Source organism: Neoarius graeffei, chromosome 23 (genome assembly GCF_027579695.1).
Source record: "Neoarius graeffei isolate fNeoGra1 chromosome 23, fNeoGra1.pri, whole genome shotgun sequence".
Lineage (NCBI taxonomy): Eukaryota > Metazoa > Chordata > Actinopteri > Siluriformes > Ariidae > Neoarius > Neoarius graeffei.
The window spans coordinates 45,226,058-45,253,225 of record NC_083591.1 but is presented as its reverse complement, the minus strand read 5'-3'; the positions used below and the strand labels follow the sequence as shown (position 1 = coordinate 45,253,225).

The following is a 27,168-nucleotide window of genomic DNA, read 5'->3' as shown; positions in this document are numbered from 1 at the left end:
AATTGACCTAATGAGTTACAATTTGGTCCTCCAGCTGTTCCTTTTTTGTACCTTTAACTTTTCCAGCCTCTTATTGCCCCTGTCCCAACTTTTTTGAGATGTGTTGCTGTCATGAAATTTCAAATGAGCCAATATTTGGCATGAAATTTCAAAATGCCTCACTTTCGACATTTGATATGTTGTCTATGTTCTATTGTGAATACAATATCAGTTTTTGAGATTTGTAAATTATTGCATTCCGTTTTTTTTTTTTTACAATTTGTACTTTGTCCCAACTTTTTTGGAATCGGGGGTGTAGATATTTTAATGAATCAAAAGTAGCTGCAGGATTTTTGTGTGGTTAGCGCACAGGTGCTGTGCCTAAGCAGGCCACAGCTGTCCAAACTTCTTACCCCATAACACACATACACACACCCACACACCTTCTGTCCGTGACCATCTGAACAACAGCCCTGTAACAGCTGTTCCTCGCACATACCACGTTGTCACATGCACAAGGGCACACCCTCTATGTGATACCCAGCCCTGCCACACACACACACCATTCCATTCAGTAGCACGCCAGTCTCAGCTGTGCCCCCTGTAGAAGCCCCTCAGACAGCTACCATCTCTCTGCTTTGCTTCTCTTAATCCCTCACACATGTATACACATCTCCTGCTTTCCGTGTCCATCTCTATTTCTGTCAGATTCACAGTCATTCCAGATGCTCAGTAAAGGGCTTACTTCATCTGCCAAAAATTTGCTAACATCTAAATCTGCAGGTTTTGGCTGCAAATCTGCTTCCTTGTCGCTATTGTGCAGGTTAAACCTGGGCATATTTCAAGAGCAAAAATCTGATCATGTTTGACTCTCCTATTTTGTGTCTGAATCAAAAAAGGACACAGGAAACACGAGTGAATTTTGCCCTAGTGCTTGCTGGAGTTCTTGAAAATTATTTCGACTTAACGAAACTTCCGGTATGACTTAGCTGACTTTCTATCCCCAAAATAGCTACAGGTAATGAGCACTGGAATAGGTATAGTAACTCATTATGGTTTAAGTGGTCCTGTTCATGATGCCTGAAGTACCCGCAGTGTGAAGGATGTGGAAGGTCGACTGATGTGACTTAATGTAGGCAGGTGGTACATTGCTGTGTTAAACTGCTGTTATACCACGGCACTGCTGGATGCTTGATTCGGATTGGTCACACGTTGCTGATTAAGAAAGGAATAAAACACTTTGGGGCATGCGGCTGGAGCAAACAGAATTACATGCACGTGCCATTACTTGACATCTTATTACGTCACCCGGGACGGAGTCCACAAGGGGGCGAGGTATTGTTTTCGGTCGGGTTTCTTTGTTTTTTTGTTTTATTGTTAACGATATTACAGGAAAACGTCTGGATCAATCTTCATAAAACTTTCAGGATCAATGGGCATTGGTCTCAAATAGAACCTACAACATTTTGAGGGTCATCCGGTCAAGGTCACCCAAAAGGTCAAAATCGTTTTTGTTGTGGCTACTGGCTCATATACGGTAGAGGCGCTAGCCACTATGTCATCGTGCTGTGAGTGTGTAACGATCGTGCACTGCTCATGCGCATACACGTGTTCCGAGTAAAATGGCCGGTGAGTGTATACAATTTGGTTCACCATTCGAAATAAATGGAGTAGACTAAAGAAATCGCTTTCAGACATGTTTATGTTTATTACAGAGGGAAAGCGCGTTCCATTGAGCTCTAGCGCCGGGCCATTTCCAGGAAATAAGAGTTTCGGTCATGGTGTCAGCGTGTGTATGTCAGCCTCGGTTCGGAGGTTTCAGTTTCGAAAACTGTAAGAGTAGAATAATATAAAGTACAGACACTTGGTATATTTTACTTCTGTGATTTTTAAATTGTTCATTTTTGGATTACGCTTCATTTTTGTGGCTACTGCCTCATAGAGTAAATATACAGTATATATATGCTATATGTATTGTATGGACGTGGGATCAGAAAACAATTTTATTTATAAGCAGTAGCCACATGTACCCATAGGGTACCTTTTTTTTTTCCCCCGTGATATCTTCCTTCATATTCATCATAAGTACTACCGAGCGAGGTTTGTTTTGCCTGGCAACACTTGTTCCTTCTGATTCTGATACACTTTCCTTTGGTATTGTGTTTTACTAAGTGCAGCTTTACTAAATTCAAAACACGACATTCCTGTAATTAAGCAATACATGAAAGAGATGGAGGTAGAGGATAGTGAAAAGACAGAGAGACAGACAACAAATAGCAAGGATGCAAAAGTTATGCAGGTGTTTTTGGTTTGTAAAAGCTTGTGTGTACAGTGGTGCTTGAAAGTTTGTGAACCCTTTAGAATTTTCTATATTTCTGCATAAATATGACCTAAAACATCATCAGATTTTCACACAAGTCCTAAAAGTAGATAAAGAGAACCCAGTTAAACAAATGAGACAAAAATATTATACTTGGTCATTTATTTATTGAGAGAAATGATCCAATATTACATATCTGTGAGGGGTAAAAGTATGTGAACCTTTGCTTTCAGTATCTGGTGTGACCCCCCTTGTGCAGCAATAACTGCAACTAAACGTTTCTGGTAACTGTTGATCAGTCCTGCACACCGGCTTGGAGGAATTTTAGCCCATTCCTCTATACAGAACAGCTTCAACTCTGGGATGTTGATGGGTTTCCTCACATGAACTGCTCGCTTCAGGTCCTTCCACAACATTTCCATTGTATTAAGGTCAGAACTTTGACTTGGCCATTCCAAAACATTAACTTTATTCTTCTTTAACCATTCTTTGGTAGAACGACTTGTGTGCTTAGGGTCGTTGTCTTGCTGCATGACCCACCTGCTCTTGAGATTCAGTTCATGGACAGATGTCCTGACATTTTCCTTTAGAATTCGCTGGTATAATTCAGAACATATTGTTCCATCAATGATGGCAAGCTGTCCTGGCCCAGATGCAGCAAAACAGGCCCAAACCATGATATTACCACCACCATGTTTCACAGTTGGGATAAGGTTCTTATGCTGGAATGCAGGGTTTTCCTTTCTCCAAACATAATGCTTCTCATTTAAACCAAAAAGTTCTATTTTGGTCTCATCCATCCACAAAACATTTTTCCAATAGCCTTCTGGCTTGTCCACGTGATCTTTAGCAAACTGCAGACGAGCAGCAATGTTCTTTTTGGAGAGCAGCGGCTTTCTCCTTGCAGCCCTGCCATGCACACCATTGTTGTTCAGTGTTCTCCTGATGGTGGACTCATGAACATTAACATTAGCCAATGTGAGAGAGGCCTTCAGTTGCTTAGAAGTTACCCTGGGGTCCTCTGTGACCTCGCTGACTATTACACGCCTTGCTCTTGGAGTGACCTTTGTTGGTTGACCACTCCTGGGGAGGGTAACAATGGTCTTGAATTTCTTCCATTTGTACACAGTCTGTCTGACTGTGGATTGGTGGAGTCCAAACTCTTTAGAGATGGTTTTGTAACCTTTTCCAGCCTGATGAGCATCAATAACGCTTTTTCTGAGGTCCTCAGAAATCTCCTTTGTTCGTGCCATGATACACTTCCACAAACATGTGTTGTGAAGATCAGACTTTGATAGATCCCTGTTCTTTAAATAAAACAGGGTGCCCACTCACACCTGATTGTCATCCCATTGATTGAAAACACCTGACTCTAATTTCACCTTCAAATTAACTGCTAATCCTAGAGGTTCACATACTTTTGCCACTGACAGATATGTAATAATGGATCATTTTCCTCAATAAATAAATGACCAAGTATAATATTTTTGTCTCATTTGTTTAACTGGGTTCTCTTTATCTACTTTTAGGACTTGTGTGAAAATCTGATGATGTTTTAGGTCCTATTTATGCAGAAATTTAGAAAATTCAAAAGGGTTCACAAACTTTCAAGCACCACTGTACATGTATACTGCATCTAAATGGGAAACACAAGCAGGCGAGTATGTTGTAGGACAGAGAGAGAGAGAGAGAGAGAGAGCTGTTGACAGTTCAACAATAGCTCATCTCGGAAGTGGTACTTAAGTTGTAGAAATAAGGACACAAGAGAAATGAGGTGCATTAAGAACAGAAGTTGGTCATTGACATTATTGTCAGCATGTCAGCACAGTCCTAGTAAGACATAACAGCTCTCTTTTAGTCCTCTGCTCTAGGCAGCAAACCTTATTTATGCACAAAACCCATTCCACGTTAAATGCCTCGATCTCTTGATCCCGATAGACAAACTCCTCTGCAACACAACTGCATTTTTCCAACTGCATATTCCATGCCAACTTCAGACAGTTATTCATTTGTAATCATATAAAGCCTTTCAAATGGTCACCAAGTTAAATCTGATTATCAGCTCAGATGTTATAAAATGGGGTGGCACGGTGGTGTAGTGGTTAGCGCTGTCACCTCACAGCAAGAAGGTCCGGGTTCGAGCCCCGTGGCCGGCGAGGGCCTTTCTATGCAGAGTTTGCATGTTGTCCGCGTGGGTTTCCTCCGGGTGCTCCGGTTTCCCCCACAGTCCAAAGACATGCAGGTTAGGTTAACTGGTGACTCTAAATTGACCGTAGGTGTGGATGTGAGTGTGAATGGTTGTCTGTGTCTATGTGTCAGCCCTGTGATGACCTGGCGGCTTGTCCAGGGTGTACCCCGCCTTTTGCCCGTAGTCAGCTGGGATAGGCTCCAGCTTGCCCGCGACCCTGTAGAACAGGATAAAGCGGCTAGAGATGATGAGATGAGATAAGATGTTATAAAATTATATGTTCAGGAAGTTAACAGGATTAAATTCCTGCTAGGTTTATTAGGTACATCTAACTTAAAAGCTACATTCATACCCCTTTTCCACCAACAGGGAACTGGTTCCATTCTGGTTCACACACCAAATTTTGAAACGTTCGGAGCATTTCTATCAAAAATTGGTTCAGAACCTGAAAAGTTGGTTTCCAGCTGGAACCAAGAGGTTTTTCCACTGTGAACCATGACCGCATCGGTGGGCGTGTCATTAGTTTGGAGAGGAAGCAGAGCGTAGCACTGGAGAACACAAGGAAAAAGGATACATCTTCAGAAATTTGAAATGGAAAAAAAACCTCTGCAATAACAGAACAGGTACACTGCCATCTTGCTCATACTGTTTTTTTTTTTCCATTTTGCATTCTGCAATGCCTTCTGTTCATGCATCCTTGATTACAATAGTTCTGCTCAAAAATGGTGGAAACATGGGCTGGTTTGTTAGCTGGGACCAAGGTTCAAAGAATCCTGGGCGGAACCGGTTCAAGAACCTATTCTTTATTGGTTGAAAATCGGTATCCGTGGCCAAATTATCACCTAGATGCACTTTATGGCTGTACAATTATTGACTGTAGCCGATGTGCTGATATGCACAATTGGAAACCCCCTTTACCTGCTGATCACTGAAAAGGGATCACTGTCGGACCAGCTTGTTATGCAGGGACTCGTTAACTAACACAGAACGAAACTATTCCTTGTCCTCACAGACCACAGGTGAACAAACATTAATCAGACTATTTAGTTTACATTCATTTTATTCTTTATTTGGAGGAATAACATTGGATTTTTTTCCCGTATGTTATTAGCTAACATTAGCTAATGATATTCTCATCTCATCTCATTATCTCTAGCCGCTTTGTCCTTCTACAGGGTCGCAGGCAAGCTGGAGCCTATCCCAGCTGACTACGGGCGAAAGGCAGGGTACACCCTGGACAAGTCGCCAGGTCATCACAGGGCTAACACATAGACACAGACAACCATTCACACTCACACCTACGGTCAATTTAGAGTCACCAGTTAGCCTAACCTGCCTGTCTTTGGACTGTGGGGGAAACCGGAGCACCCGGAGGAAACCCACACGGACAACATGCAAACTCCGCACAGAAAGGCCCTTGCTGGCCACGGGGCTCGAACCCGGACCTTCTTGCTGTGAGGCGACAGCGCTAACCACTACACCACCGTGCCGCCGCTAATGATATTGAATTGATAAAGTTACCTACGATACTAGCACGGTGGTGTAGTGGTTAGCGCTGTTGCCTCATGGCAAGAAGGTCCGGGTTCAAGCCCCGTGGCCGGCGAGGGCCTTTCTGTGCGGAGGTTGCATGTTGTCCGCGTGGGTTTCCTCCGGGTGCTCCGGTTTCCCTGTGATGACCTGGCGACTTGTCCAGGGTGTACCCTGCCTTTCACCCATAGTCAGCTGGGATAGGCTCCAGCTTGCCTGCGACCCTGTAGAACAGGATAAAGTGGCTAGAGATAATGAGATGAGACAATACTAGCAACTAAGATGCAGTGTTAGCGCTGCCTTTTTTTTATGTCTGATGGGGGGCTTATTGTGGGGATGGGGGCCAGAAAAAGAGTGACATAATTTTCTAAAGTTGCGGATTTGTGTTTTGCCACCCCAATGAAGTAATTTGATCTAACCTGGCCACCCCAGTGTAACAAGCTTGACTACCCCGAACTCTATGGTAGGTTTATCTGATAAAAATGACTACACATATTGTATACATGTGGCAGACTCGGAAAACATTTCTTTTGGATGTATCTCAACCACAAGTAAAGTTTTAGCATTTTAAAGTCTGGTTACCCTCCCCCCCCAAAAAAAAAAAAAATTTGAAAAGGAAGAAAATTGCATTTAAAGATTGTCGCACAAGAGTATCGCAAGACATAAGACATTCTGACGGCTGATATCTTATTACAAGCTAATTAGACCTGCATCTATTTCGCTATGGCACATAGCTATCCAGCAGGCCTGAAGAAATCACACTTCAATGGCAAATTTGTCTGGTCGTTCTCACCACCACGGTGCACCAACAGACTCTTTACCCCACATGATCTTTGCAGGAAGCCTACGCAGGGTTAAAAAATGAAATAAAAACCTTTCGATATTGTTTTGCTGGAATATATTTTTGGTTTTCCAAAGTCAGTAGACAGAGAAGGCCAACGACATTCATAAGGTATTCCCAGACTGTTACCGTATATAAATTTACCGATGTTAGTTAATCATTTATTGTTGATTTTTTTGGCGTTCTCTCAACCAGTTTCATGACATCGTCACATGAGATGCTTTTCCAGTAGTCTCGAAGAAGTTCCCATTTATGCTGAAAACTTTAAATGCAGTACTTTTTTTTTTTTTTTTGCTTTCAGATGAATGAAGATAATGTCAGAAAATTCACCATTTATATTTGTCTTAGAAACAAATTCCAAGCACAAGCCTTTAATGAGTTCTTGCCCCGAGGCCAAGATTTTGATTTATGCGATGTGTTCATGCTCAGCAAGTGAGGCTAAAATTTTAGCATACTTCATGTTTATAGTGCTCTTCTTCCCTTCTTACCTGTCCTGCTTTAACTCTTTGCACTGCAGCGGTGTACAGTGCCAGCATGGCTTCTGAGACCGAGCAGGATTACACAGTTCATTTTAGGTGATATCTGATTGGCCGGCTGCGATGAGATAGATTATGGGGTATTTAGAAGTGTCTGGCTGGGGTCATTTTGGAGCAGCCATCTGTAGGATCTGTGACCTACACACACACAGACACACTCATACGTGCATACACACATTGCACACAAGTGTAAAAACATACTGTGGTGTTAGCGCTCCCCTCAGGCTGAGTGGAGGAGCTCAGCTCTGATCTGTAGCTGTTTGTGGCTTTATAGAGTAATGCACCATGCCTTGAACACACACCACACACACCACACACACACACACACTATAACCAGTTTATTTATTCATTACTTTGTGCCAGTATTTCCATCCTGATCGATCTCTGCAGTTAGAAGGCGTCCGTAATAAATATGAATTACACTTTATTATCATATTGGCTATAGTGTAATGGTCTTGTGGTGGGCATCAATCACTTCTGCTTTCCCCAGAGGGCATATATCCTCTCTAAATGATGCCATCCAACAGGACACTGTCTGCACGGCTAGCACAGAGGCTGCCAAAGGCATAAAGTTTTGATGCGTTCATCAATGATAATGTCCAAGCTGTAGCCGTGCATATAAACATGCTCTTGAACGGACAGTTCTCGATCTGCTGGGCAAATCTCAGTCTGCCTCTCTCTCTTTATCTCTCTCTCTCTCTCTCTCTCTCTCTCTCATGCACATACGGTACAGACGTGTCAATCAGACAGTTCGCTTTTGGTCCAAGATGTTCTGTTGATCGATAACGCACTTTGTCTCACCTGGCTCAGTTAGCTTTTTCCTGCGAAGCAAATATAGATGGAAGAGCAAATGAGGACGCTTACTAAACATGGCTTCTCTATCAGAGACAGTGACAATTACTCTCCACCACCCCTCGTACACATACACATGCTATATCTCCAAATAAAGCCCTCGAACAGACTTTTATCGATTAAGCGCTCAGAGGCTCTGTCAATAAACCTGAATCAGTTCTGATGCTTATATTTTGCAGCTAAGCAGCATGGTCTTGCTCTCTGCAATATACTGTACGTAGCCGCTTCCTCTGGGTTTAAAGACTCAACTTGTCTATAGCACTTAGGCGCAAGCTTTTCCAACCAGGTGCAATGCTAGCATCTGATCTTTGGGGGTGCTTAGCCCCCGGCTTGAATGACAGTGTTTCCACGTTTATTCCGCATTTAGACTAGACTTAACTAGACAAGAAGACTAGACTAGACAAGACTAGACTTATGTAATGTTTTAACAGAAGCTGACCCAATAAACTACTGTATGATATCTACACATTTACAACCACTGACACAAATATTTACGTTATATTTTTAACTAAACAAGACCTACTACTGCATTTGTAATGTTGGAGCTATTCATTTTGAACAGTGGTAATTGTTAATTAATGTGTTATTGTGTATTGTGTAATAGTGTGTATTATTATGATTTTACATTAGTTTACATTAGTTTATATTTTTTGTTGAGAAGCATGATAAGAATGATAAGCAAACGTAAACGCTATGTTACATTAAATAAAATTGACGAACACACGGTGGTCTAGCACCGTAGCACTTGTACAGCTCTGCACAAAAGTATCTCGATATGGATGATAAATGTCGTTTTTATCATTCTGTTCATAGACCAGGGAACATCAATATTGCATTATGCATATTATTGTGTTGTGTCCGTACCTTCACATCTCGCTATGCCAGTAATACTCAGGTGCTACTTCGAGTTCCTCATCGGCGTGGAATCCAGTTAAAAAAAACCACCATGTCGTAGCAAGCACTCGCGCGGACAGGCAACCCAATCAGAGGGGACGCAAGGAGGAGAGGTATTTTACTGGTCATAGAACTATCATGTAACAGGTGAATTCAAGAACACACACACGCCCGCGCACACATTCATTGCGCAGTGCGCAAGGGCACTTATTTCTGAAAATTACGTCCAAAAGCAGTGTTTTTGAGGGTGCTGAGCTAGGGGGGTGCTGAGCTCGTTTTTGGGGGTGCTTGAGCACCCCCAAAAATAGGCTAAACACGCCCCTGTTTCCAACGTGTATGTTAATAAAGAACATATAGAGAGGATTTGTCTGATCCTGTGGCATGAATATAGTAAACTGTGCAGACCACACACAAAACACCAGCCGTAAGATTGTTCACACCAGGATAAGATTGTTCAACGTGAATTTTCCGAAATACTTACTCTTTTTATCCCCTCATCATAAGCTTCATAACAGCTTCCTTTGTCTCTTTAAACTTGTAAACATCTGAACTGACCCCATAATTTCCAATACGAAGTCTTGCCATAAAACCGTATAGCAGGGATGTAACTGAACATGAATACATTATGTGTTCTAAACAATATAGTTAGTTAGTTCCTCAAGCCCTGGAATGGGCAAAGGGTCACAAGTTTTCTCCATCTTCCTCTATCGGCTGCAAGAGACTCTACTGAACTCCACTGAATGTTATGTCTGTTGAGAGCTTCTTTAAATGTGGCTCTCCATGTCCTTTTTGGATGCCCTTTTGGGCATTTTCCACCTCTTGGAGTCCAGACAAGTGCAGTTTTCGATGGTCTGTTGTCTGGAAGTCTTAAAATACAGTCAGCAAGGCGTAGTCTCCGTTCTGTAACAACGTCATACAAGTCCCTCACGTTTGCACGCCTAAGAACTACTTCACTGGTCATGTGGTCCGTCCAGTGTATACCTAGAATTTTTCAAAGGCACCTTCTGTGAAACACATTTAACTTCTGAACCATTTTCGCTGTCATTTTCCAAGTTTCACCAGCACAGATTGCTGTAGGTACGGCTATTACAAGATACAGTCTAACTTTGGTAGAGATACCAAAGTTCTAAACAATTACAAATATATATATATATAAATATGACGAGCACTGTTCTTTTTTTTCCTTTCTTTTTTTTAAGAAAACTTGCCACAAATCTTCACCTCGAGACTAGGTGTGTGCCTAGGTGTCTCTGATCCCTACAGGACAAAATAATAATAATAATAATAATAATAATAATAATGGGCGGCACGGTGGTGTAATGGTTAGCGCTGTCACCTCACAGCAAGAAGGTCCGGGTTCGAGCCCCGTGGCCGGCGAGGGTCTTTCTGTGCGGAGTTTGCATGTTCTCCCCGTGTCCGCGTGGGTTTCCTCCGGGTGCTCCGGTTTCCCCCACAGTCCAAAGACATGCAGGTTAGGTTAACTGGTGACTCTAAATTGACCGTAGGTGTGAATGTGAGTGTGAATGGTTGTCTGTGTCTATGTGTCAGCCCTGTGATGACCTGGCGACTTGTCCAGGGTGTACCCCGCCTTTCGCCCGTAGTCAGCTGGGATAGGCTCCAGCTTGCCTGCGACCCTGTAGAACAGGATAAAGCGGCTAGAGATAATGAGATGAGATAATAATAATAATAATAATTGCTTGAAAATCACAAGTATGAAGCTTATGGACAGGATTGACAAGTTTCAGCAAAATTCCTACCTCATCTACAACCCAAAAAGTTTGGGAATTACATGAGTGAGAGACGTTTTTCTTCTTTGTCTCAGTATTTGCCTGGGAAAGACTTCAACAGTGGCACACACGCATTTCTGCCCATTTCCGACCACATGCTGTGCACAGAGCAGCATAGCTTTGCTGGGGTGCCCAAAAATAATAATTTAAAATTAGTACTAAATATATTAACTTGCATAATTGCTCTTTTTCTCATTGTTCCTAAAGGAAAGAAAATCATAAGGGAATTACCATGTAATGCTGCTTAAAGCGATTAACCAGGAAATTTTTAAATTAAGGGGTTATGAAATGCCATTATTATACATTACTAATGCAAGGTGTTCGAGACGAAAAAAATAGGCGGAATTTAGCTTAAAAAAAAAACATGTTAAAGTTGAAACATGAGTCCATTGGACAATTTCCCTGGGCATGGCCATACTGGATTAGCCAGATACATGGATGTATTAGGAGACAAAAATGAGGGTGGCGCTGCATGATGTAGGATTCAGCACAACAGCATACAGTGTCACGTATGAAATGGATGGAAGATATATACGTATATGGATCCGTCTCAGAAACTGCTGTCTCATTTGGGACATTATGGTCAAAAAATAAATTTTCTAATTTTACTTTTTTTTTTTTTGCATTTACCGAACACTCAATGTTTCTTTTGTCATGTTTAATAAGAATAAAGATAGCATCTTGCTTTATCTGGCCTCCACTGTGGAAAATTTTTTTTGATTACAATTCAAATGCTTTTGTAAAATTGATTTACATATAAAATAACTACATCATGAAGAATTAAAGCCCCTCCTTCACAGATGAGTGAAAATATTGAATAAATTTCCTCTTTTTGATTGCTTGGGTTAAAAATGCCAAGTTATGCGGGGAAAAATGACTGGCCGTAGAGTCTATCAAAAGTTCGATGTAAATTGACCATGGTTGCAAAATATTGGCCAAAAATACGCAAACACTATGAAATATGAAAGTAAGATGAAAAAGAAACATTCTATTGCCTTATACTGCAAGACTAAAACAAAATAAAACTGTCAAACTCACCTTTTCAGTGATAACGCCCGAACAGATCACCCGCGTAACAGAAAGACCGCAAATGGAAGCACGATCAACTTCTAACTGTCGGAGTGGAAAATTCCATTCTACACATGCAAATTGTTAATGTGTGTCCTTCCCCGCACACAAATAACACGCTACGGTAAAAAATAGACCACAACTCATTTTATAGCTCAGAAATTCATACAAGACCAGCTACCATCATAACATATTCTGTAAGAAACATATTCTATACCTAACTTTCAGCTTTCGTTTTAAAAAACAAAATCGCAGATTTATAACTCAATTTTTATATGGCGTAGTGATTTTAAGTTCCTACTTTTGGTGAGGTAGAGACCTTGACCCTGAGGCTTTCCGTTTAGATCAAAACACACGATCGTATTGGTTTTGGGTACGCGGAAAATGGAGTCACGACGGTGATCAAATATTTCGCATGATGTTTTATTACGGTTATGATTATTCTGTGAGCGCACCAATCCTTAGGTGGATAAAGTTACAACTTAAAATACAATTAGTGATAACTGTAGACTTTTCAGTGGACTACAACCTTTTTAAGGGAATGCGATGTAGTCAACCATTTATCATATCCCAGATCAAGCTGCCATTTTTCCACAAATTTGCAGAATTTTTGCCAAATTCTGAATAGAGTATTCACATCAAAGATTTACTTTTATCTGTATTATTTCTTTCATCATTTTATTTCAAATTAAAACCAACATCACCATTCAAAACCGTATAGTTTATTGACTATGAGTATATTTAGTGGGATGCCCCCACAGTACCCAGTTTATGAGACAGAACCATATATATATATATATATATATATATATATATATATATATATATATATATATATATATATATATATAAACAGGCGATAAACTAGCCACTACTTTATTTTGATTCCTTTTCTAATACTGCATTGCCATAATTTTTGTGGAGAAATGCAAACAAACTGATCGAGAAGTCACGCTAGACCATAATATTATACTATAGCCTAGTTGTCACAACAGAAGGACTCTCAAATGTGCTCTGGACAGAGCACGCTCTGGAAAGACTCACACGCAATGACACACACCTGCACAGGATTAAGGCGCAATCAGCACGCCTATATAAGGACTCAGAATACAGACTTACTTTGCGAAGTAGTGCGTTGTTATGACACGTTACTGAGCCTTGTTTCCTGACTGATTTCCTGGTTTCTGATGCCTGTTTCCTGTTCCTCGTTTTTGACCCTGCTTCTGTCTACGATATTCTGTTTGCGCCTCGCTCGACCTTTCGCCTGTTTTACCGTTCACGATATACGCCTGCCAGTTTGGACTGTTTGCCTGTTTGCGTTTTTCTTTACAATAAAGATCTTCTGCACTTAGATCCATCTCCAACCATCCCTGATAGAATACTTCGTTTCGCTGACACTAGTATAGGATGTACTTGTACACCTCCGCTGTGCTTGCGGAAAATTACATCATGCATGATGGAGTTTGGTGGCCTCCCTGACAAAAAATAGCCCCGTCTATTTTCATCACTTTAGTGGTTATATCGTGAAGAACAAATTGAAAATGCAGCTTTTTTTTTATGAAGGACAGACAGAAAGACTGACTTTTAGCTCAATTTGTTTATTTGTGAGATATTTTCTTTAAAGTACTCCATTTTGACTCGCAGCAGCACTTTGTCTCAGCTTCGTTTTAGATTCTGACAGCATGTCCAGTGAAATTTTCTGATCTTTCTGGAAGGTAACAATTCTAATAGATAGCTGTTGGCGTCAACTGGAAATGATTGCTTGAATTTCAGAAAGACATTGCTGTTTTAAAATGGGACCAGCTTGCTTAATCTGTCACATTAGATAAAAGATAGCAAGCTTGTCAGAAAGTTCTACAGGGCATCTACAATACAGGTACAATACAGTTTTTGTTGTTGTTTTTCCCCCAACACCTTATTTAAGTTATTGCTTTCCTAATAAACCTATAAAGTGATGAACCAGCTGTAAATACTGAAACTAGTGTAAAAGAAATAATGAAATGAATCACATCTACTGATCGTCTTTATATAATACAGCCCCGATTCCAAAACAGTTGGGACAAAGTACAAATTGTAAATAAAAACGGAATGCAATAATTTACAAATCTCAAAAACTGATATTGTATTCACAATAGAACATAGACAACATATCAAATGTCGAAAGTGAGACATTTTGAAATTTCATGCCAAATATTGGCTCATTTGAAATTTCATGACAGCAACACATCTCAAAAAAGTTGGGACAGGGGCAATAAGAGGCTGGAAAAGTTAAAGGTACAAAAAAGGAACAGCTGGAGGACCAAATTGCAACTCATTAGGTCAATTGGCAATAGGTCATTAACATGACTGGGTATAAAAAGAGCATCTTGGAGTGGCAGCGGCTCTCAGAAGTAAAGATGGGAAGAGGATCACCAATCCCCCTAATTCTGCGCCGACAAATAGTGGCGCAATATCAGAAAGGAGTTTGACAGTGTAAAATTGCTAAGAGTTTGAACATATCATCATCTACAGTGCATAATATCATCAAAAGATTCAGAGAATCTGGAAGAATCTCTGTGCGTAAGGGTCAAGGCCGGAAAACCATACTGGGTGCCCGTGATCTTCGGGCCCTTAGACGGCACTGCATCACATACAGGCATGCTTCTGTATTGGAAATCACAAAATGGGCTCAGGAATATTTCCAGAGAACATTATCTGTGAACACAATTCACCGTACCATCCGCCGTGCCATCCGCCAGCTAAAACTCTATAGTTCAAAGAAGAAGCCGTATCTAAACACGATCCAGAAGCGCAGACGTCTTCTCTGGGCCAAGGCTCATTTAAAATGGACTGTGGCAAAGTGGAAAACTGTTCTGTGGTCAGACAAATCAAAATTTGAAGTTCTTTATGGAAATCAGGGACGCTGTGTCATTCGGACTAAAGAGGAGAAGGACGACCCAAGTTGTTATCAGCACTCAGTTCAGAAGCCTGCATCTCTGATGGTATGGGGTTGCATTAGTACGTGTGGCATGGGCAGCTTACACATCTGGAAAGACACCATCAATGCTGAAAGGTATATCCAGGTTCTAGAGCAACATATGCTCCCATCCAGACGACGTCTCTTTCAGGGAAGACCTTGCATTTTCCAACATGACAATGCCAAACCACATACTGCATCAATTACAGCATCATGGCTGTGTAGAAGAAGGGTCCGGGTACTGAACTGGCCAGCCTGCAGTCCAGATCTTTCACCCATAGAAAACATTTGGCGTATCATAAAACAGAAAATACGACAAAAAAGACCTAAGACAGTTGAGCAACTAGAATCCTACATTAGACAAGAATGGGTTAACATTCCTATCCCTAAACTTGAGCAACTTGTCTCCTCAGTCCCCAGACGTTTACAGACTGTTGTAAAGAGAAAAGGGGATGTCTCACAGTGGTAAACATGGCCTTGTCCCAACTTTTTTGAGATGTGTTGTTGTCATGAAATTTAAAATCACCTAATTTTTCTCTTTAAATGATACATTTTCTCAGTTTAAACATTTGATATGTCATCTATGTTCTATTCTGAATAAAATATGGAATTTTGAAACTTCCACATCATTGCATTCCGTTTTTATTTACAATTTGTACTTTGTCCCAACTTTTTGGGAATCGGGGTTGTATTATGAAGCGCTCTGTAATCACACTGATATTTTTTTATATTCTCTTGACCTCTGCTTGAACAGACGTGTCCTGCGTACATATCATACTCCAGGATATTTAAACCCTGTTCTGCCCCTTCCCTTCCCCAGAACCCCCAGTACCCATTGCGCCTCCCCAGCTGACGGCAGTAGGCGCCACCTACCTGTGGATCCAGCTCAATGCTAACTCCATCAACGGAGACGGGCCGATCATCGGCCGTGAAGTCGAGTACCGTACTGTCTCAGGCACCATGTACGACCTGCAGCCTGTGGATAAGGCAGCACACAAGATTGGCCACCTCGCACCCGATACAGAGTACGAGATCAGCGTGCTGCTCACAAGGCCACTGGATGGGGGCACGGGGGCACCCGGGCCACCGCTCCGGGCTCGTACCAAGTGTGCTGGTGAGTAGTGCGATGCTCTGTATTGCATTGTGTAATGGGTGAAAAACCCAGGAGAGATGTTAAATGGAAAATTTCGTATGGTTCGAGATGATGGCAGTGAATGTTCTCAGTATGGACCTGTGTTTGTATGTTAATATCAAATCAGTCACCGTCTGAATTGTAGGAAGCTTGTCCTGTCATAGGCCACAAGACGCTGCATCATTACAGGAATCTTGTTGGTGTTAGACATGTCTGTGAGAGTTAGGGTTGGCGAGCGAGAGTGTGTGTGAGATGGGATGCTGGGATCTGACCTCCTGTTGAAGGTCTCACTGTTTCTCATTTGAGCATCTGATGGGGATGGATGGCATTACTCACTTGGCCTTCACTCCAGGGCCTTTAGGATGTGTGTGTGTGTGTGTGTGTGTGTGTGTGTGTGTGTGTGTGTGTGTGTGTGTGTGTGTGTGTGTATGTGCACTGATATGTACCCACCAAAGCTGTTTTGTTTATGCATAAATTGAGCAGGTGTATACAGTATGCTGTGTGCTGTGGGTTTAGAGTTTACATATGAATAATGTTGGTGTATATTTATATTTTGCACTTATTACTCCGACGTAAAAAAGTGTTCGCCTCTCTCTCTCTCTGTGATGGATGTTTTGCCCCATGAGAACTTTACCTGGAACCTGGAAGGGCACTTGATCTTCCACGCTTCCCTCGTTGACTCCAGGCCCCTCTTTCTGATCTTAAAGCGAAACTCTTCTCCCACTTCCATACATCACGCTAGCTTCACCGAGCGCAACAGAGCTCTTTATTACCTCTGCAGACACAAACTCTAACACGCTGTTCATTAACCCATTCTCATTTATCAACTCCTAGCATGGGGGCTATTATCCTATTATGGGCACCAGACACCGTTTACCTCTCCTTAATGACTATTTTGGCCCGCTTAAGTGAAACGTACGGTAGAGACCGGACATGCTTTAAAGGGTTAATGACTGTTATTTTGTCGTAATATATAGTGGCTATATTAGGGTTTGTCCTTTTTCTCCTCACTTGCTCATTTTTTTTTCCTTTCTCCCTCCTTGCTTTCTTTGTTGTCTTTGTTCGTGGGCCATAATGGAGGGTTGATCACAAAGGGATTGCAAAAAACAAAAAAATAATACAAATGCAAGGAGAAAAGAAGGCCTCTGTTCTTGAAAGTAAATTGTTTTACTTCGTATTCAAGATTACCTATTGTGTTTGTTATTGCCTTGTGCTGGGCACAAAGCCTGTTTTATCCTCAAGGTTTGTCCGGTTGTTCTTGTTTTGTTTGTTTTTTTAAGGGGTGGAGAACGAAGTAGAGGTGTTTTATAAATATCAGCTTTATAACTTGCTTTATAACCATCAGTTTATTTTTGTTTTGCATGCAAATAACATTTAGTGTAAACTTCTTATGGGAATGATATACCTGTATGTATTCATATTCAGGAACTAAAGTTCCTGGCTTTTAATTATTTATAATTTCAAGCATTAATGGAAGAAGAGGCATCAGTGGCATGAGACATCCATCCATCCATCCATTATCTGTCGCCACTTATCCTGTCCTACAGGGTCGCAGGCAAGCTGGAGCCTATCCCAGCTGACTACAGGCGAAAGGCGGGGTACACCCTGGACAAGTCGCCAGGTCATCGCAGGGCCGACACATAGACACAGACAACCATTCACACTCACATTCACACCTACGGTCAATTTAGAGCCACCAATTAGCCTACGTGTGCCTTTGGACTGTGGGAGAAACCAGAGCACCCGGAGGAAACCCACGCGGAGAACATGCAAACTCCACACAGAAAGGCCCCTGTCGGCTGCTGGGCTCGAACCCGAGACCTTCTTGCTGTGAGGCGACAGTGCTAACCACTACACCACTGTGCCGCCAGCATGAGACATATTTTCCTTATATAGAGCTTGATTTAAATCTCATCTCATCTCATTATCTGTAGCCACTTTATCCTGTTCTACAGGGTCGCAGGCAAGCTGGAGCCTATCCCAGCTGACTACGGGCGAAAGGCGGGGTACACCCTGGACACGTCGCCAGGTTATCACAGGGCTGACACATAGACACAGACAACCATTCACACCTATGGTCAATTTAGAGCCACCAATTAGCCTATATGTGCCTTTGGACTGTGGGGGAAACCAGAGCACCCAGAGGAAACCCACGCGGACAACATGCAAACTCCGCACAGAAAGGCCCCTGTCGGCTGCTGGGCTCGAACCCAGGACCTTCTTGCTGTGAGGCGACAGTGCTAACCACTACACCACCGTGCCACCAGCATGAGACATATTTTCCTTATATAGAGCTTGATTTAAATATAGAAATGAAATTTATGTATGTCATAAATATATTGTACAAGGTCAGCTAGAGCAGTGTGATTAGCGCTAAAATCCTCACAGCTTGTATATAAATAAGCAGAATGCTGAGAGTAGATTTGCCAAATAGGTAATGCTAATCTCACTAATGGTGTTAAGGGACTATAAAACACTGAGGCCTCAAAAAAGGGCAGTGGAGATAATTATCACAGTCATTAACCAGATAGAGTCCAAATTATCCCAGCTATTATCCAGATAAGACGTCCACTGTGCCTTTATTAGCCTCTTGCTAGCTTGCTAATGCTAACAATACCATTAAAACCAGTTTACCATTAAAACCAGTTTGTCATTGTGTTTGTCCCTCTGTCAGACTCAGGTTTGGGTCTTGACTCAGAATGAGTCACTGTTGCACTTCTTGGCTCTTTCTAAAGGTTTCCACGCAGAGAAAAATCTAAACTCACAGTTGGCTCAAGTTGTGTGTGTGTGTATATCTTTTTGCAACCCAACAGAAATCTATCTATTCCAGAGATGCTGTGTGTTCTAGTTCAGGAATAAGCTTGGCTTTGCTGCAGAACTAAAACAAGGACAGTGTTGAACTACTTATTTCTCAGAGTGACATTAAAATAAAAGCAAGTGCAAAATCTGCACCTCTAATTTAACCCCTGAAACTCCCAGACTTACCATCTTCTTTCATTTTAAGGTATTGAATAACATGCTTTAAAGGTGCATTGGGAAAGTTTATTCTCCAGGATCTACAATGACCCATTGAGTAGCGTGTCTATAAAATGATCGACAGGAGGACCATCCAAACACAAACAAGCATCAGCATCCCAAAGTAGAAGTCTGTTTTCCAAACAGGTTTTCTTAATACCCTTTTGTCTTAATTCCATTGTTTGTACACTGCAACCCCGCTATAACGAACTCTTTTACGATGAACTTGCACATGTAACAAACTCAGGCCAAGTTTACATTAGACCGTATCTGTCTCGTTTTCTTCGCGGATGCACTGTCCGTTTACATTAAACCGCCTGGAAACGCCGGGAAACGGGAATCCGCCAGGGTCCACGTATTCAATCTAGATCGTGTCTGGTCCGGTGCTGTGTAAACATTGAGAATACGCGGATACGCTGTGCTGAGCTCTAGCTGGCGTCGTCATTGGACAACGTCACTGTGACATCCACCTTCCTGATTCGCTGGCGTTGGTCATGTGATGCGAGTGCTGAAAAACGGCGCGGACTTCCGCCTTGTATCACCTTTCATTAAAGAGTATAAAAGTATGAAAATACTACAAATACTGATGCAAATACTGCCCATTGTGTAGTTATGATTGTCTTTAGGCTTGCCATCCTTCCACTTGCAAGTGGTAAGTGATATGCCCTGGGATCACACACACAGCGGCTCAGTCCCGAATCGTGGCTCGTGCACTTCACTCGCGCGCTCTGTGAGCTGCGCAGGGCCGGAGTGCGCACCCTCCAGAGGGCACTCGCTGTTCAGGGCGGAGTGATTTGGAGCGCAGGATGCCTGCGGAGCCGAGCGTATCCGTGTATTGGTGTTGCTGTGTGCACGCGAATCGTGTATTGGTGTTGCTGTGTGCACACTAATCGTTTTAAAAACGTTAATCTGATGATCCGCTGATACGGTCTAATGTAAACCCCACCTAAGTTTGTGTCCCCCGCCTTGAGTGACAATGAGTCAGAGTCTCTATTAATGGTGAAAGGTACATACAGGTTTTGGAGCAACATATGCTGCATCCAGACAACATCTTTTTCAGGGACGTTCATGCTTATAATAGCAAGACAATGCCAAGCCACATTCCGCACGTGTTACAACAGTATGGCTTCATAGTAAAAGAGTGTGGGAGCTAAACTGGCCTGCCTGCCTCCCTCCCACTGAAAATCTGTGGTGTATTATCTCATCTCATTATCTCTAGCCGCTTTATCCTGTCCTACAGGGTCACAGGCAAGCTGGAGCCTATCCCAGCTGACTACGGGCGAAAGGCGGGGTACACCCTGTACAAGTCGCCAGGTCATCACAGGGCTGACACATAGACACAGACTCACACTCACACCTACGGTCAATTTAGTCACCAGTTAACCTAACCTGCATGTCTTTGGACTGTCGGGGAAACCAGAGCACCCGGAGGAAACCCACACGGACATGGGAAGAACATGCAAACTCCACACAGAAAGGCCCTCGCCAGCCACGGGGCTCGAACCCAGATCTTCTTGCTGTGAGGCAACAGCGCTAACCACTACACCACTGTGCCGCCCGTGGCATATTATAAAGTGCAAAATATGACTGCAGAGGCCTTGGACTGTTGAGCAACTGAAGCTGTATATCAAGCAAAAATGGGGAAAAATTTCACTTTCAAAACTTCAACAATTAGTGTCCTCAGTTCCTAAACACTTACTGAGTGTTGTTAAAAGAAAAGGTGATGTAACTCAGTGGTAAACATGTCCCCATCCCAAATTTATTTGAACATGTTGCAAGCATCAAATATAGAATGAGTGTATATTTACAAAGAACAATAAAGTTTATCAGTTTGAACGTTACATTCTTTGTATTTGTCTTTGTATTGCATTCAGTTGAACATAAATCAAAAAAGATTTGCAAATAATTGCATTCTGATTTTATTCACGTTTTACACAGCATCCCAACTTTTTTTTTTTTGGAATCAGGGTTGTACGAGTAAGGAATAAAAACTTCAACCACTGCACCTTTTAGTTGATTAAAGAGTTTTAGGAATTCATGAGTTTGTTTTTTGATGGTATTAATTTCAAGCATTTAGCAGACGCTGTTATCCAGAGCGACATACAACATACCCGGAGCAGCCTGGGGAACAGTTGGTGGTTAGGTCCCTTGCTCAAGGACACTTCAGCCATCCTGCTGGTTCAGGGAACTGAACTGGTGACTTTTTGGTCCCCAAGCTGCTTCTCTAACTATTAGGCCATGGTACTATAACATATAGAACAAATCATACCTCTCTATCTTATCTTATCTGAGCCAACATTAGAGTTCAGCGCTCTCTGTTAACCATATAATGAGAGAACTATTGCATCTTTCTTGATTATGAAGGCTTATAATAAGGAACTAGATTGCATTTCCGCAGAGAAAATGCAAAGTGTGCTTGCTGAGCTGTAGCAGAACAGCCATCATGTTAGCATTCTAAAAGCTAGCATGCCAACATGCTAACAACTAGCATGCTAACAGTTAGCATACTAACATGCTAACAGCATACTAACATGTTAAAAGCTAGCATGTTAACATGTTAATGCTAACATGATAATAGATAACATGCTAACAGTTAGCATTCTAGCATGCTAATGATTAACATGCTATTTGTTAAAATTCTAACACTTTAAGGCTAATATGCTGACAGCTATCATGCTAACAGCTAACAGGCTAACATGCTAATGGCTAGTATGTTAACTTTTAGCATGCTAACATGCTGAGGGTAACATGCTAACAGTTAGCATGCTAACATGCTCAGGCGAATTCGCTAACAGCAAACATGCGAACTCTGCATGCTACCACGCTAATCCTAACATGTTAACAGCTCTCATGATAACATGTTAATGGTGAACATGCTAACAACTCGCGAGCTAACAGCAAGCATGATATCGTAATGGGTAACATGCTAACAGCTAGCATGGTAACACGTGAATGCTTATATGCTATTTGCTATCGTGTGTGCGTGTAAGTATTCCTAATAAAGTGACCATTGAGTTGAAGTTGATTTGCTGTCAAAGTCTCAAATGAGTAGTGGTGTGTCGTTCACGAACGAACCGTTCTTTTTGAACGAGTCTTCGAAGTGAACGACTAGAACTAGTTCGCGCTGCCTCTCGTTCTCGGTCGTTCGTGAATCAGCAGTCTCTGCTCGCTGGCAGCAGGGCGCTCGCTGAATCTCGGTCGTTGGCGAATCAGCAGGATCTGTTCAGTAGCAGAAGGGCGTCCAACTTGCATTTTGATCTGTGCAGAGCAGCGCCACTTTACTTCTTTAAGGGCTATCTGAGCCCTATTATCAGAGCGTTGACACATGCCAGGTCTTTAGTTTACAATTTAGAGCTCTCACTCAGCAATACATTTCAGTTCACAGCGAACGAGCTCAGCAGTTCGCGAACGAACGAACAGCCAGCAGCCAGCCTGCCTGCTGCCATACTGGGCTGGGCGCATAGCAACGGTTTCCATGACTGTGATAAACAATGAAGAACGTGGCTCTGGAGATCGTGGCATACTGTGTTCGTTTTTTTTAATGTTAATGCAATTTGTAATAAAGTGGTTTGTTCTTTGTAATGAGCGTTGCTTTTGAATAAGAGCAAAATGGGTGTTACTTAATGGGTTTGAACAACTGCATGAAACAGTCTGCATCTATCGTAGTTGGCTTTACTTTATTTCCCTTGCCTACTGGGAGATACCATTATCAGAAAGTTCGCACCACTATGGGGGCGGGGGGCATGCATGTCTATTACAATTTCATAATAATACTTAAAAAAAGAGAGAATAAAATACAGCGGGCTGCCACTACTTATTTATTCAGAACTAGCATTTGTATTCATTTTTTCAGCAACACCACCACCTCTCTCGTTGTTGACAGAGTAGTTGTGCCGCTTTGGTGTGACGTCATCAAAATGAACGAGTGAACGAACTGAACGAACGAATTTCTTTGCTGAACCGACATGAACGAACTGGCGGAAATGAATCGCCATGTCCCACCAATACAAATGAGCAGATCCTCGCCAAATGCATCATCACCTATGGGGGAAGGGAGGAATGACTCAGTCAAGCTTCCATTGATTAGCAGCAAAATGGAGAAAAAATGGATGGATGAAAGGCAAGACAAAGCCGAGTGCGGGTCAGAACCGATATCATGTGTGTGATGGGTGATTTGGCCTGAGGTGCCGTATGAAGTTTGGTGGATGTGTGGTGAAGTGTTACTGAGCAAAACTCCATTCATTTGAATGGGGCCAAAAATCAATGGAAGCCTATGGAGGTAAAAAGAGATGCGTGAAAACCAAGCAAAAGACGAGTGCAGGTCTCAGATGAGGGGATGGATCTGTGCGGGGACTTGGCCTGAGGCATCAAGTGAAGTTTCTTGAAGTTTGGTCACTTGGTTAAAAAAACTGATGGAGAGTGAAAGTTTTTCTCCTGAAACACCATTCATTTTCAACGGGGCCAAAAATCAATGCAAGCCTATGGAGGAAAAAGGGATGAGCAAAAAGAAAGGAAAAATATGAGTGCGGGTCAGAACCGATTGCATGTATGTGTCGGGGGAGTTGGCCTGAAGTATCACATGAGGTTTGGTGCATCTGCGATGGAGCGTGTCCGAGTAGGATGATTCGATTCATGAGCCCTATTCATTCTCTATGGGAAAAAAAACAAAAGAAAAACGACAAGAACAAGAGAACAGGCGCATTGATCCAAAAGCTGTATACAAGCACACTACATCACTTCGGGCCAGACGTCTCAGAGTTGGAACGGTGTCTCTATCTCGAACGCCCTGGGAGGAGTAGTGGATCCAAAAAACGTGTCGGAATAAGGCAGAATAAGTAAACTTAAGAAGAACAATCATGTGCTTGCCTTTGGCCTTCGGCTGGTGTGTGCTTGAGCAAGCACACTAATAACATGAATCCCATAAAGAATCAACATTTTTACACAAAAGGTACATCTTGCGGCACGGTGGTGTAGTGGTTAGCGCTGTCGCCTCACAGCAAGAAGGTCCTGGGTTCGGGCCCCGTGGCCGGCGAGGGCCTTTCTGTGTGGAGTTTGCATGTTCTCCCCATGTCCGCGTGGGTTTCCTCCGGGTGCTCCGGTTTCCCCCACAGTCCAAAGACATGCAGGTTAGGCTAACTGGTGACTCTAAATTGACCGTAGGTGTGAATGTGAGTGTGAATGGTTGTCTGTGTCTATGTGTCGGCCCTGTGATGACCTGGCGACTTGTCCAGGGTGTACCCCGCCTTTCGCCCGTAGTCAGCCAGGATAGGCTCCAGCTTGCCTGCGACCCTGTAGAACAGGATAAAGCGGCTACAGATAATGAGATGAGATGAGGTACATCTTGCGATAAAATGCCAATTTGTAATCAAACAATGTTGTGTGTGTGTGTGTGTGTGTGTGTGTGTCCTCTCACTGCCTGTGTCTGTGAAAGGCATTCGCATGCAGCACTGACATTGATTACATCACTTAGCAAGGTCATCTGTAAATACACACAGGTGTGCAAAGAGGACAATCTCTCTCTCTCTCTCTCTCTCTCTCTCTCTCTCTCTGTGTGTGTGTGTCCTACAAAATACTCACCTGCTTGTGTTTCCCATTTAGATGTTGTGTGTGTGTGTGTGTGTGTGGACATTAACTCAGTGATGGTAGTATTGTTGTGTTGCACTATAGAGAGCCGCAGGCCGGACCGCTCTCTGTCACACACCTCTGCGTCAGCATCGTGCTCCTCCCTGCTCCTCGACCTCGAGGGTTTAATGTTTTTCCCAGAGGACATCAGCTGAATGTTTCTCACTCTGAGCCACACTGAATTAGTGAGCAATTTTCTGTTCCATTGTCCGAGAGCGAAAGTGAGAGATTGAGTTTGGTACAAATCAGCAAGATTACTGGACTGAAAAGAGAGAAGGGAAAGAAGCGAAGGCACCTGTTTATCCTGCCAAGGTGGGACAGCTGATTGTGTTTCTCACTGTCACAGCTTCTCTTCTCTTCTTTCGGCAGCATGGTGGTGTAGTGGTTAGCGCTGTCGCCTCACAGCAAGAAGGTTCTGGGTTCGAGCCCAGCGGTCGATGAGGGCCTTTCTGTGTGGAGTTTGCATGTTCTCCCCGTGTCTGCATGGGTTTCCTCCGGGTGCTCCGGTTTCCCCCACAGTCTAAAGATGTGCGGTGCGGTGAGGTTAACGTGAGGCAGCTTTGGGCTGAAGTGCCCGTGAGCAAGGCACCTAACCTCCAACTGCTCCCTGGGTGCTGTAGCATGGCTGCCCACTGCTCTGTGTGTGTGCATGTGTTCACTGCTTCAGATGGGTTAAATGCAGAGGATGAATTTCACTGTGCTTTCAGTGTGCATGTGACAAAGGTTTCTTCTTTTCTCCTCTCATTTTCTTTTCTCTCCTCTCGTCTTCTCTTTTCTGCTCTCATCTCATCTTCTCTCATTTTCTCTTCTCTCATTTTACCTTCTTTTCTCTCCTCTCATATTCTCTTCTCTCATCTTCTCTCCTCTCATGTTCTCTTCTCTCATTTTCTTTTCTCTTTTCTGCTCTCATCTCATGTTCTCTTCTCTCATTTTACCTTCTTTTCTCTCTTCTCATGTTCTCTTCTCTCCTCTCATTTTCTTTTCTCTTTTCTGCTCTCATCTCATCTTCTCTTCTCTCATTTTCTCTTCTCTCATTTCACCTTCTTTTCTCTTCTCTCCTCTCATATTCTCTTCTCTTCTCTCATCTTCTCTTCTTTCATTTTCTTTTCTCTTTTCTGCTCTCATCTCATCTTCTCTTCTCTCATTTTAACTTCTTTTCTCTCCTCTCATGTTCTCTTCTCTCCTCTCATTTTACCTTCTTTTCTCTCCTCTCATGTTCTCTTCTCTTGTCTTCTCTTCTTTCATTTTACCTTCTCTTCTCTCCTCTCCTGTCATGTTATCTTCTCTTCTTTCATCTTCTCTTCTCTCATTTTACCTTCTTTTCTCTCCTCTCATGTTCTCTTCTCTCTCATTTTCTTTTCTCTTTTCTGCTCTCATCTCATCTTCTCTCATTTTCTCTTCTCTCATTTTACCTTCTTTTCTCTCCTCTCATTTTCTTTTCTCTTTTCTGCTCTCATCTCATCTTCTCTTCTCTCATTTTCTCTTCTCTCATTTTACCTTCTTTTCTCTTCTCTCCTCTCATATTCTCTTCTCTCATATTCTCTTCTCTCATCTTCTCTCCTCTCATCTTCTCTTCTTTAATTTTCTTTTCTCTTTTCTGCTCTCATCTCATCTTCTCTTATTTTAACTTCTTTTCTCTCCTCTCATGTTCTCTTCTCTTCTCTCATTTTACCTTCTTTTCTCTCCTCTCATCTTCTCTTCTCTTGTCTTCTCTTCTTTCATTTTACCTTCTCTTCTCTCCTCTCCTGTCATGTTATCTTCTCTTCTCTCATTTTACCTTCTTTTCTCTTCTCTCATCTTCTCTTCTCTCCTCTCATTTTATCTTCTCTCCTCTCATATTTTCTTCTCTTCTCTCATCTTCTCTCCTCTCATTTTCTTTTCTCTTTTCTGCTCTCATCTCATTTTCTCTTCTCTTTTCTCCTTTCATATTCTCTGCTCTTCTCTTCTCTCACCTCATTTTATCTAATCTTTTTTTGTCTAATTTTCTCTTCTCTTCTCTTTTCTTCTCTCATTTTGTCTTCTCTCCTCTCATCTTCTCTTCTCTTTTCTGCTCTCATCTCATCTTCTCTTCTCTCCTCACAAGTCCTTGTATTACATAAATAAGTCACCCATCAGGTTGAACCCTCAGCTGTTAAACACAAGTAAACACCAGCTCATTCCGTTCATTAAGTCGCACAGCTCCAGAACGAGCCGCTATCTGCTGTGCTTCACTTCTTGATTTCAGCCCAAATTCTTCATCATCTGGAACGTGGGCTGACTGGGAGCCGACAAGCCTTCCGCTAATGATGATGAATTTGCTCCTGGATGATTCTCGACATTTTTTTGGAGTTTGATGCAGGGAAAATGCTGTACTTTTGACACTTAGCAGGCTGCTGAAACATTATCTTTCTCTTAATCAGTCACTCATAATCTATGAGCTGTCATTTCCGCCATGCTGAGCTTCCTCATGGT

The 27,168-nt window shown here is 42.4% G+C and overlaps 1 protein-coding gene across 3 annotated transcripts in view; it reads left to right on the top strand.

Moving 5' to 3' along the window:
• LOC132871759 (receptor-type tyrosine-protein phosphatase mu-like) overlaps positions 1–27,168 on the top strand; it is a 444,714-nt gene that overhangs the window by 144,861 nt on the left and 272,685 nt on the right. For all 3 annotated transcript variants that reach the window (XM_060906241.1, XM_060906242.1, XM_060906240.1), the window contains exon 6: positions 15,769–16,062. In XM_060906241.1, coding sequence (XP_060762224.1) covers positions 15,769–16,062 — 294 coding nt within the window. The remainder of the gene's footprint in view (positions 1–15,768; positions 16,063–27,168) is intronic.